Raw genomic sequence first — 13300 nt, 5'->3', positions numbered from 1 at the left:
GAATAAGTTCTTTACTATTAGATTCCCAAATAGCACAAAAACGTCCTATGTACGTCCGACGGACGTACGTTCTGGACGTTCTGTACATTCGGAGGATGTCCCGAAAAGGTCCATATGTTCTCGTTAGGTCCTCGTTAAGATCTTTAAACATCCTAGGAAGGTCCTACCTATTTACAAAGTGGAACGTCCTGAGGACGTCCTGTGTCAACATTCTCAGAACGTTTCCCGAATGTGTAAAAGTAACATTCCCTGTACGTTTTGGGAACGTTTAAAGAGATTTTAGAAACGCTATGGTAATGTCTTAAAAGACGTATAAGAAATGTTTCCCAAATGTTTAAAATTGCGGTTAGCGTTCATTCGGTGCAAGGTGACAGGAGTTAAGTTAGGTTGGTTTGTGTTTAACAAATAAAAGATTAACTTTTCTGCGATTTCCGCACTCAGTAGAAATTAGATCTAGTTAGTTTCTGTTAATAAATAAAAGGTTAAATTTCCTATAAGGAATTATAATGAAAATATAGGTCTGGGGATTATGATCTCCAAGTACATTGTGTTTATTTCTGTTTTCACAGCAAAACTCTGATTCGGTGTTGGTTAGAGACAGTTTAAGAAGAAACATGTTTTTTCAACTTTCTTGAGGCTTTTGCACAAAGCCACTAGTATCGTTACACTTCTCTATTGATTCTTTAAAGACTGACACTTTGTTCATGGGGTTCCATCACCTTACACGGTATGATATTGGCAACAATACTAAACGAAACCATCTAAAATTTAAGTTTTGAGAACATCCGTAGGACTTTTGGGACGAACGTTCCTAGAACATCCGAAATTTAAGTCTTACAAACGTCCTAGGGATGTCCAAAATGGACGTAGGACATTCGGATATAAACTGGACATGAAACGGACGTCCTTAGAATGTACGGTGCTATCTGGGTTACTTACATTGAAACAGATACTTTTCTTGACACAAGAGTTTCAAATTGATCTATTCTATGGAAAGTGTAGTATGGTGAAATAATCGAAAAATGAAATATTGTTCGCAAGACATTTAAAATAATTGTCTTTATTAGAGATGGTACTCAGACGCTCATTTAGTACGTGATCAATAACTTTGACTTACTTTTAGAACTTATATACTTTTAATATGATGAATAATTTTTTGTACAGTATATCGAAAGAAATTGATCTATCTAATAAGAATTTCTTTTCTAACATTTCTTTTTAAGTAAAACCAGATCATCCTATTATGGAATTATAACACAAAATACATGATTAGAGATCCATCATTTATATTTCCGACAACTCAATACTATATTTATTGTAAATACACATTATGATATATTCAAATCCCAAAGACCACAATTTCTGGTTCTTATATGTCATTTTGTATTCCGTACATTTTTATTTACTGCTTACAGAATTACACCGTTCTCGTATCGCTACGGCCAGGAATTATTGTATAAATTAAACGAAGGAAATGCTAATACAAATACCAGGTCTCATTATTATACTTTCGAAAGAAAAATACACGTTACTTCCATTATCAATGCCTTGTCAACTGGTGGGACATTTTGCACCTATCAAGGAATATTTTATACACTATATTTATGTTAATATATCCCGTCACCTTATGGTATATAAGTCTGTAATAAGTCGAACGATCCAGAGTTCTCCTATTTTTATACGAAGGGACGACTGTCGCTGATTGGCTACAAGTTGAGAACAATCACGATGAAACGACTATTATGGCTGCTATTTCTGGGATTCTGCGTAGCGAGCACTATCGCCGATTGTACAGTGGAAACGCATCTAGGCCTTATACAAGGTACAGAAATACAGTCCGATTCCGGTAAGGTGATTCGTGCATATAAAGGAATACCTTATGCGGAACCACCCGTTGGAAAACTGAGGTTTGTACCCTTATAGTTAAAAAATGTAAACCTACTCTTTAATACGTTTACTGCCACAGTTTTTATAGTTACGACAGTACCATATTTAAATAGACTGAAATAGTTGACTTAAAAACTTATGATTTTTGTTATTACTTTACTATTAATTATATTTACGAGATGGTAAAGCCTGATGTTTAGAAATTTAATATTTCGTCGTGTAAATTATGAGCTCCAGTCAACAGTGGCCACAATGATAGTCAATATGTTAACTATTAGGTTGGCGGCAATAAATTGCTCTTTCGAATCGCAAAATTCAGTACAGTATAACCTAGATCAGAATACCTTTTAGTACTCGACATATAATGTGTTAGTATCTACACATTTTCGCCAACGAGATACAATTCTGTTTATTCACGATAGAATGCTGAAGTTTAATGAAAGTCGATGAACTTGTCAAGGGCGTTGCATTAAAAAACAGCACTTTTGTTCCGAGCGCTAAGAATACTGCTGTTGGTTCGGTATAACGACAACGCTTTCAGGTTGATAACACAGAATAATGTAAGAAAAAACGAATTATTGTACAAAGTCCGGAGTTAACGTACAAAAGACAGAGTTCGCAAGGTACTTAGAGTTCAGTTTGTTAGTTCTAGTTGCAAGTTCAGTTTGTTCACACTTGGAAGTTCAGTTCAATTCTGTTTGGTGGGCCAGTTCATTTTATCCTGGAAGTTCAGGCAATTCACTTTGGCGATCCAATTCGTCCTGATCAGAAGTCCAGTTTCTTATGACTCTAGCTAAAATTCTACTTAAAAATTGTAAACCTAATTTATCTAATCCCTGTTCAACGAGACGTTAGGGGGATGAGTTCAGTGGTGGATGAAAAAAAGGACGAATCTTAATCCAGGACGATTTCCGAATTGTGCAACGTCTACTGACCCTGTGGTTTCCTTTTCTCGCGTGGACCACGCAGGACGTTGCGCAAAGGTTCCTTATTCATGGAAACCGGTTCATAAATCATGATCGTCTTTTCGATGCGTGTGGGCTTAAGATGTAAAAGTAGTCAAAACGAAACTGTTATTTTCCAGGTATATCCAAGTCCATAACAAAGAATCCGATGTGTCTCAAATAAGCTAATAAATATCTCAAAAATTGGCTGTGTCTATCTGAATCTCAAAGCAAACCCAGACAACTGTCTAGACATACCTAAACAATTCCAAACACGTTTATTTGCTGGCAATCTGACGAATGACTTTGTCGCAATGTGTACATCACAATACTGATGGACACCTGAGTTCACGTATACCCACAGCATCTGTATAAACACTTTAAATTGAAATTTTCTGATTAGTAGAGTTAATTTTAATTGCCTCTTCTTATGCCTAAAGTAGCATTGTCTGTAAGTTACTTCTCATTATCGTTGTCGAGTGGAATCAATATTACGTGGTACATTCATTTTGCATTTCCCTTCGACATCTATAAAAATACTTTTGCCCTCCATTTTGGTTGTTACATGGATGCGTAATTGAGTGTACCGAAATCGTTTTATAATTAGTTTGAATTATATATAATGTATTCTATAAATGAAATTAAGTGTGATAAAGATTACTGTGCTTAACAATAATTCTTAAAATTAACATCGATGAAAATATTCTACTGAGACTGTTTTAATTCTTTAACTCAAATTGAAGTTGACTTATGTAGAATTCTAAATTAATAAAAGAGGGGACATTATCTGGCGTAAAGAGCTCGAATAGAGCTACGGAACAGCAGTTTAAAAATAAAAGATATTTCTCATTTTCTAGATATTATTGAACTAGTAAATTATACTAGGTTACTAATATCTAGGAAATGAGAAATATTAACTGGTGGAATTAAAAAAAATTACTGGAAACCGGAAATATTTAGGTCTATAAAAATCAGTAGCTAATAATTTCTATTGGTACTTGCATTCATTCCACCGTCACCACAAAACATATCTAAACACTTTCAGCGAAGTTGTGCCCCAGAGTGTTGATTAGATATAGACATACTCAACGTTTCACAATATGGTTCTTGCAGAGTAGTTGATTTAGCCATCTATTTTTCAATTTTCTGTTAGTATAGCTATACAATATTATTTCATGTACATATAATTAGTCATTTAACTTTCTTCAATCATGTTCGTATCATTTATAATCAACAAAAAACACTATACATAAACGTTTTCATTTAGTTTCGAATATACAAAGGATAAAGCAATGCGTACCTTTTTCTAACACACGGATCAATATAATTTGTAGTTTTGTACGAAATAAAATTTGTAGAGAGTAACGACACATTCGGACATACGTCAATCATATGCTAACGCTGCTAAATCAACCAATTTCCAAAATTTCTTTGAAGAACATTACTTCAAGAAAGACACAAAGATTTTCACTATCAATAATACAGTTGTGAGACATTTTGACAACCGAGGCTTATTATCTAGTCTTTTCCTACGATAAAGTATTGCGAATAAGTAAGTTAATATTTTCTGAATAGGTTTCAGCCTCCAGTTCCAAAGAAACCATGGGACGATGTTCTGAACGCAAATAAAGACCATTGCCAGTGCCCACAGTTCGACCAAGGGAGGGTAAAAGGAAGTGAGGACTGCTTGTTCTTAAATGTGTACACTCCAGAGGTAATGACTGAGCTTTTTTAAATTAATGAACTCACAAAAGGTTGTGTAAATATTGGTGGTACATGTTATAGCTTCACGGGTGTAAGAACTTAAAGACAGTGGATAGATAATTGCATAACTTACATATACAGGATGTTAATAAATCGTGGGACATTTTCATAGGATGAATTCTACGTGGCAAACTAAGACGAGAATAAAGAACGACGAAATTGCTTTCGAGACTTTATTTTCAAGTTATTAATTGTTAAAAATAAGCGAATTTTTCTACTTGAGAGGTGCGCTCCTCGACTGTTCGACGAGATCGGTCGGTATCTGTCAGTGCCGTAGCCATCTAGAAAGATCTACTTACCGTCTAGACTCCTCGTGGAATTGCAATAATTTTTCTTAAATTTATTCCACTATTAAATTCATAATTGTTTTATTTTTTTACAATTTCATTAAATTTGCCAACTCTCTGAAATCCACAAGGGTTTATCGAATACCGCCGTATAGGACTTTGAAATACACATGGCTTTTACACAAATTCACTGATAATTGTCACGCACACGCGCATACAAGTATGCAATTAAATCAACACAAAGCATCATATATCACCACTTCAGTTGCAACGTACGTGGGTCTTTTTAGAGGTTACGACACTGAATTGACCGACCCCGTGTATCAACTGGGGCAGCGTCTGCTCGAGTAGTATAACTCGGTTGGTCAGACACATTTCACACATACTTTGCTAATATTTTTAGCAATTAATAAGTAAGAAACAAAACCTCGAACGTAATTTCATCATTCTTGATTTTTGTCTCAGTTTAGTACGTAGACTCCATCCTGTGAAATTGTCCCACAATTTTATTAACAACCTGTATAATATAAATTACTCATTCGGTGGATGGCTCTTATTAGCGGATTGCAGACTCATGTCAAATGTGCCATTCAAGGATTATCGATGATCCACTATAGTATAATTCAAAAACTACGGTGTCATGTGTTAAATGTTCATGGAACATCTTTTATTTATCATAACGTCTGTATTAATATTTACTGTATCATTACCATGAATTACTAAATTGTCCTATTCGGTTAAAAGTATCTGTACTATATTCACTCCAATACCAGTAATTTCGTATTTTGGTTTTGCTAAAAGCGACTATCAACTCACGGGTTCATATAACAAACGACTTTAGTCGATTTTTTTTTTATCAGTACAATAAAGTAATACTTTGGCATCTTTAATTTTTGTTCAATCAATTTCAATTTTCTTTTCGGAATAAATCAAGTCATAGGTCGTGTTTAATAGTATAGATTCCACCACATTGTGTATCCTGCTTCCGACCACTAGAATCTGTTTTCATAAAAACCGAAATATTTTGAGAATGTCGTTTTTGTTATGAGCACCTCAGTTCTCTCCTCGCTTTTCATTTCAGTCGGGGGATATTTGTCACTAAAAGCAATAAAATTTCGTACACTGACTTAATTTTACGTGTTCTGAATATTATAGAGATGACGAAAGAAATTTGTATAAGGAGATATGTTGCTGAAATGTACGCACGTTTCTTTACGTAAATTATGCTCCATTCATGAGCACTTGGTGTGAAAGTACAAATGAACCATCTATTAACATGTCGGTTCTTTGCACGATTTTTCGTGTTGCAGGATAAACCGGCGTCTCTGTTACCTGTTTTCGTGTTTATACACGGTGGCAATTTCGTGAGTGGAAATGCCAGTACACACTCCGTCGGACCAAAATACTTGCTCGACAAACCAATCGTGGTCGTGACTATCAATTATCGGTTGAACATCCTTGGATTTTCTAATTCCGGTGATAATGAGGCGCCTGGGAATTGCGGTTTGAAGGATCAACAGCTGGCGCTTCAGTGGGTAAAAGTTTTCGCCGAAATCACAAGGTATGTAACATCTACTCAATAATAACACAATATTCAGTATTTGTTTTTCTTTAGAGTAATGACTTTATTATTAATAAGTATTCATACATTTTTTGTATCGATGTAACATAATACTGATTATAAATATTTGCGCTGTCTAAAAAATAGAGTACATTGAGATCATACGCTTCTTTATCGACAACAATTCTAATGAAAGCTGTGGATGATAGTGTGGCAGAAAAAGGTGTTAGTACACCGATGATTTTTAGATTCATTTGATAATAATATTTTCATTTATTTATGTCAAGAATAAATTTTTAATATTTTAATTGCACAGTTCTACAGGGCGTAATAGACTATTGCATTTTCATTCAAACAATTTTTTTTATACCTATTATAGTTTTCCAGAGATACAGGAAAATAGAAAAATACATGTTTACCTTCAAAGATGTTTATACCCTGAAAAATCAAAAAGTAACAAAACAATTGCCTGGTACTTCTCTTTAAGTTTCTTAGAAACCTGGAACATATTGTAAAAAAAAATCTGAATATTCGATTCACCGAAGTTCCCTTGTTTTGATAATAAGCTCAGAAGATTTTCATATCTTTGTATTGGTGTGTAGACCTAATAGTCTAATAGTAAATTCAAATCAATTCTTTCGGTACACCGTATACATATATGATCCGAAATGACAGTTTGATTACTCCTCAATTTTATTTTTCAACCGCATCTACAAATGATTCTTAACATAAATTACGATTTAATTCAGCGTATAAATAACTGGAATCATTGAAACTTAATGTAACACTAAAGACCAGATACTAAATTACATGTTCAGTGTATTTCTATGATCGCTCAATTGCTGGACGATTTCATGAAAATGGAATAAACACACAACTAAAAATAAATTATTGGTAAACATCGAGGGATGTGTATATTGTTCATCTGCTTATCTGTATAAATTGATGTTAGTGGTTTCAACACCACAAAATACGAGTACTTCACAATATCACCATTATTGGGTGTACCAATGGGTACAATAATCCACTATATTTTGTCAAATTAAATACTGATTTTTTAGAAAGTCAGGTGGCTATAGTGTTTTAGTGACAATATGTCTTCTATCTTCAATTCTCACGACCATTCTGAAAGAAAATAAGGGTAAACAAATTTTTTTAGTTTAATTCTGAACTACCAGAGACTCATTTCAGGGATATGTCTGAAATTTTTATTTCACTATCGCAACTTGGTAGACAATTTTATAAAATCTACCGTTTGAGTACCTACCATTGACAGTAAGTGGCACACTATTTCCATCACAGTACTGAAAGTTAACGTTCAGTTGGTTATTAAAACTGTGGCAAAGTAGTCGTCAGACGACTCGTGTCTGAGACGAGCCGTCTGTAGTTAAAAATTGAAAAGCGTCAAGTCCGTGACAAAGAAATGATGACTTATTTATTGCACCTAATCCTTTAATCAACGAAGCACTTTCCCTTTCAATAGAAGAGTAATAGAAGTAAATTAATACGAATCATTTGTTGCAGACTTATTTAGATCTTGGATTGGGGAAAGTGGAAACGTTCTTTGTCCACAAGCTTTCAACGATGATCCATCGTACTATGAGCTTCCGAAGAAAGTTGCGAAAATTTGCAATTGCACGACAAGCAATAACCGCGAGATGGTCGAATGTCTTCAAAATGTAAATGTGTCGACATTATTAGAAGCATCGTTGTTGATCTTCGATGACATAGATATCGCGGCAGAGACGACATGGGCACCCAGTAAGGAAAAAGTTGCACCCGACGCGTTCATAACGGACACTCCAGAGAATTTGTTACGGAAACATAAGATGAAGTACAGCCCGGTGATACTCGGAAATGTCCAGGACGAGGGAACGTTCTTCACCAAAAGTAAGATCGGAAAATTCATTAAAAGAATTTCCAGGCTTTCCAGGAATGATTTATAATGGTTCAGAAATTGGCGTGTGAATTCAACCTTCCGATGAAAGATATTTTAATACTCTGTTTATCGATTGTTATACAATTTCTATAAATCAGCCTTGCGTAATTTTGGAATAAGTAAGTAATTGAGCACATGAATTTTCAGAGTTGCTAGATGATCAGAAATTATATGATCAGTGTGTAAAGGAGCCAGTGTCTGTAATAGCAAAATTGCTCCGTTCCTACTCGCCAGCGAGGGGAAAGAATCGTACTAAACTAGCTGTGGAGTTAAAGAATTTCTATCTGGGCGCTGAACTGCCGACCGACAAGGAAACTGTAAGTATATATATACGATATGGTAATGATAATCATGCAACTGCACATGTGTATCATAATGCAAATATTAGTTAATGGATTGATATCATTTGTATTCAAGAGTTGTCGACGAGCAGGTCTGGTCCCATATCATACAAAAACTTATATTCCTATCCGACAATTGCCAATTTATATACGCAGCATGGTATAAACATTGTTACACATTTTTGGATGGTCTTATAATATAATATACAGGCTGAGTCATTTAAATAGAGCCCCGCAAATACCTTCGAAGCTGCTGCTGGTACCGAAAAATATGTTAAATAAAAGTTTGATAATTTCAGAGGAGAAATAAATTGATGCAGGAAATTTTTTGTAGATGAACGAGTAGAGAACATATAAATCTCAAATTGTGTGTTTTTTACACATATATATTTTGTATGCTTTTGTTGATACAGCTAATCATTCGCTATAAAAGATTGTAGCTACTTATGCCGAAAAACTATTAGTTTAGGAGATATTGTAATTTCAAAATTGCGAAGGGGTACTACGTGTTACATCTGAGGACGTACTTTTGAACACAAATTTTAAGAAAGTAAACATCGTATTATTAGTACTATTTCGCAATTTTGAAATTAAAGGTTCTCCTAAACTAATAATTTTCCGGCATAAATAGTTTAACATGTTTTTACAGGGAATAACAAACTGTATCTTTAAATGCATTAAAAAGTTATGATTCCATTGAAAAAACAAATTCGACCTTCAGATGTCCCCTACAAAAGAACTGCTTACATTAAATTATTCCCTCCTCGGAACTATTTAATTTTTACTCGAAACATTTTTCGATATCATTAATGATTTCGAAGATATACGAGGGGGTAGTTGAACTGACTCTCCCTTTACAACAACTGTAATACCAACATTGTTATGTCCTTTTGGATTATGCAGACATATTTGGAATAATATTACATAGTTGCATATGAATTGTCGATTTTTTTTAGTGTAATTTCATACTTTATCTAATTACAAAGAATTTTAATAGTTACGTTCCACAATGGAATTCACGTGTATGTATGTCTTTACACTTATTATTGACATCCGCAAGTTCTTTCATAGAGATTTTTAAATTTGAAATTAATTTGTGGGCAACAGCATTAGTTGCAGTGGTCTTTTCAATGTTGCTTTGTTGAAAAATAATATGCACTGACACCATAAATAAAGTTTTATGTAGTTTACCTTTGAGTCTCACATGAAAATTTTAGATTGAATGGGTACAATGATTTCAACTGAGTTTCATTTTAAGCAATCATCTGTTACAATTGATTGCAAATACTTATATGTGGACCCCAGAGCCAGAGTGTATTAACTCTCACTTTTCAAACTTTAGAGTAGAGCAAATCAAAGGTGCGAAAACCTTGTAACTTTGGAACCGTTCAGTAAGAATTGAGGGAGCAATAATCGCTACCTTCGAATTATTCAATAGATTTAAGACAAGTTTCTATATCTATAAATGGTGAACTTTGCATTAATTCCCTTATGTGATGAACTTTACACTGTTTTAACAATATGAAACTAGACGACTTAGAACGGAATAATTTTTACCACCGGAGAGAATGAAATATTCGTTACCGGAATCATGTAAAATGTCATTGTTTTAAAAAGTGGACTTAATTCACTCTGGCTCTGGAATCCAGATATGTATAATAGTTTCGTTGGTAACATAACGCGTCGAAAAAACTACAAATCCTAAGTTAACATGCAAGAAAAAAGCCACTATTAATAATTTTCACTCACAAATATGTAATATAATGTAGCAATCAATGGAAACGATATTTCCTATACGACAACCTAATAATATTGTAATAAATAATAATATGTACGTAGTGTTTAACAAACCGAAACAGTAACCGCAATATTTATGTACAAGAAATCACATGACCACCAATGGTGGTCTATAAGCCTCCTGTCTGTTATGTCACGTTGCGTTATTGAACATTGTGGTTAACTGTGAATAGCATTAAATGAAAATCGTATTATACTCGTCCTGGATTAAATGTGCAGTACGCCATGTCCATTCCACAGCTCACAACCAAGGAAAGTAATTATTTTATAATTATCGAAGCTGTAACAATTATGAACATAGAAGAGATTTTTCTCACATTATTTTACGTTGCATCAACTACCAAAGTTACATTGCACTTGTATTGCAGATTCTTGTAGATCAGTTAAAGATATGGAAGTTTGTAATTTAGTAAAATTTTGGATATTATTCGTACAGTAAAGACTCGATTAGAGTGCGGTACGAAATTCCTCGTCAGAGTTTCTACTTCGTCCCCACCACTGGGGAGGAAAGAGGAAACGTGCCAAGCGCAGAATTTATACCCCACCCCCCTTGTGTTTATTGCCGAGGGTTGGGCTTCGGCCAAACAATAGATTTGCGAGGAGTTGATACAATTCGCGACGCACCGTGAAAGTTCTTAAGCGGAAGAGTGTTTCCAACTCTCACGGACTCTTTATTGTATTGTGAAAATAACATATTTTCTGCATATGAGGTTTAAAAATTGTTTTCTGGTTTGGTTATAGGTAATCAGAAAATACACGGAACTTGCGTCAGATCTCTTCTATTGGAATCCGTTACAGCAGTTGTTGAGATATCTCCGAAACATCAACGGGGAGTCACTGTACGCTTACAACTTCTGCTATCACGGAACTCTTACTGGAACTTTACCATTCGGAGGCGAATTGAGTAAAACTGGCGTCGCACATGGGGATGACCTGTTTTACGAACTCTCCATTTCCGGGGCATTCCTCGGCTCGCAGTACGCTAACTTGAAGCGGTCAGAAAATGATCTCAAAATCCGCGATATCTATATCGACTTGTGGATCAGCTTTGTTTCTTCCGGGTACGAACAATGAATACATTCGCTTATATTTGTTCTTATACAGATTCATATAAAAAACGATTATTACAATATAATTAACAACTTTTATTTTTAGTAAACCTACGTCACGTCGATTGGACGGTCCGAATGCATGGCAGCCACAAGGAAACAATACCGAGAGAAATCTTCAAATCGGAGATGGCACCAGCACAACGGTCACTATGAAAGAGAAATATCCCGGTAGATTCAAATTTTGGGACAAGAATATGCCGAAATATTGTTTGTAGTCGAATTAAGATGTGCAATATACGAAACCAACGTCTCCTCGAATTAGAAGCAACTGGCGGAATATACCTCTGAAGAATAATATTAACCATGCTTATTAAACCAAATTATATTTACAATAAAGGGGACATAATTATTAGCATATGACATGAGCGTGTTTCATTTATAACTTTGTTGAAGTATGTGTACTCTATATTGCAATAACAAAATTATTCTTCTCTTGTACTAATTTCCCTGAATGCGTACTAGGGGAGAGTTGCCAATAGTGTACAGGTCTCCTAAAGCGTGCCTCAGCAATTTCTTTATAATTAATAAATATAAGCAGCATCTAATGGTAAAAATATGCAAGAAATCAGTCGTGAGAAATAAAAACAAACTATTTCGTAGATAACACGTAGAGTTACAACTACCACTATTTAAAAAATGAGATTCGACCGATACATATAACCCAGGACTCAAGACGAATGCACTTTAGGTGGCAATAATCTAACAACACAGTTTAATTCTGTATTTTTTTATTTTCCTCAAAGTAATGTTTCTTGTAGAATATTATACATTCGCGTTATGTAGCTATGACAGCTATTATAAAGGTTCAATTGACATTTATAAATCAATTGATCACGTTTACTAAATGGTACCAACACAAGATTCTTTCAATCGTACCGATACGATTATGTCGTATTATTCTAAACTATTATACAGTACAAGAAAAATTAAAGCCAAATGTTTATTAAATGAAAATTTATTTGTTATATAATATCATTTAATATCTCATACAACTCAATAGTAATATTGTATTTCATATTACATGTTCAACGTCTCTTTATTCGTTCATAATAATTATAAATATATTAATAAGCAATCCTTGTTTTCCGTAATATCTTACTCATTACTTCCCTTTATAAATATGTATACTAATTCTAAAGAAGGTATAATGTGATATACAATAAAAACAAAACTTTAATTGGATCCGACGAGTTTTCCATTTTATTCTGAACTCAATAAGATGCTTAAGAAGGACAATAAACTTCCACAATTGCTCCTGTCTTTATAAATTCCATTAGACACTTTTATTTTGCATAAAAATCAGCACTCTACTAATGATGCAGGGTAATCTATATAAAACTCGTATTGCACAAAAACATTTGCAAAAGTAAGTATGTCAAAGTAAGCTTAATGAACCTTCGTTCTAATACATTTAGATTTTATTAAACTACATTCTAATACATCTAGATGATTTTATAGCTACATTGGGTCTTACTAGAGCGCATTTTTCGAGTATCCCAGGTCGCAGTTTCAGAGAACTGTCTCTTTTCTGAACGGAACCGAGGTGGCAGTTAACTTAAAAAAAAAAATCTATCTATCACCATACAATGCCTAGAACTCGTCAAACAGTAATGTCATATATTTACCTTAACGTGGAGGAAAATACGCATGTTACTCTGAATATTCAAC

The 13300-nt window shown here is 34.1% G+C and overlaps 1 protein-coding gene across 1 annotated transcript; it reads left to right on the top strand.

Annotated features, from left to right (window-relative positions):
* Positions 1 to 1728: 1728 nt before the first annotated feature.
* LOC107195188 (venom carboxylesterase-6-like) lies at positions 1729 to 11992 on the top strand. The gene is made up of 8 exons (XM_015585021.1): positions 1729 to 1907; positions 4407 to 4545; positions 6193 to 6443; positions 7396 to 7457; positions 7968 to 8333; positions 8530 to 8699; positions 11262 to 11581; positions 11676 to 11992. Exons 1-8 carry the CDS (start codon positions 1729 to 1731, stop codon positions 11845 to 11847), a joined length of 1659 nt encoding a protein of 552 aa, XP_015440507.1. The 3' UTR covers positions 11848 to 11992.
* Positions 11993 to 13300: the final 1308 nt, after the last annotated feature.

The sequence above is a fragment of the Dufourea novaeangliae genome, unplaced genomic scaffold (genome assembly GCF_001272555.1).
Source record: "Dufourea novaeangliae isolate 0120121106 unplaced genomic scaffold, ASM127255v1 scaffold2, whole genome shotgun sequence".
Taxonomy (NCBI): domain Eukaryota; kingdom Metazoa; phylum Arthropoda; class Insecta; order Hymenoptera; family Halictidae; genus Dufourea; species Dufourea novaeangliae.
The sequence above is the reverse complement of the archived record's forward strand: the minus strand, read 5'-3'. Positions and strand labels throughout refer to the sequence as shown.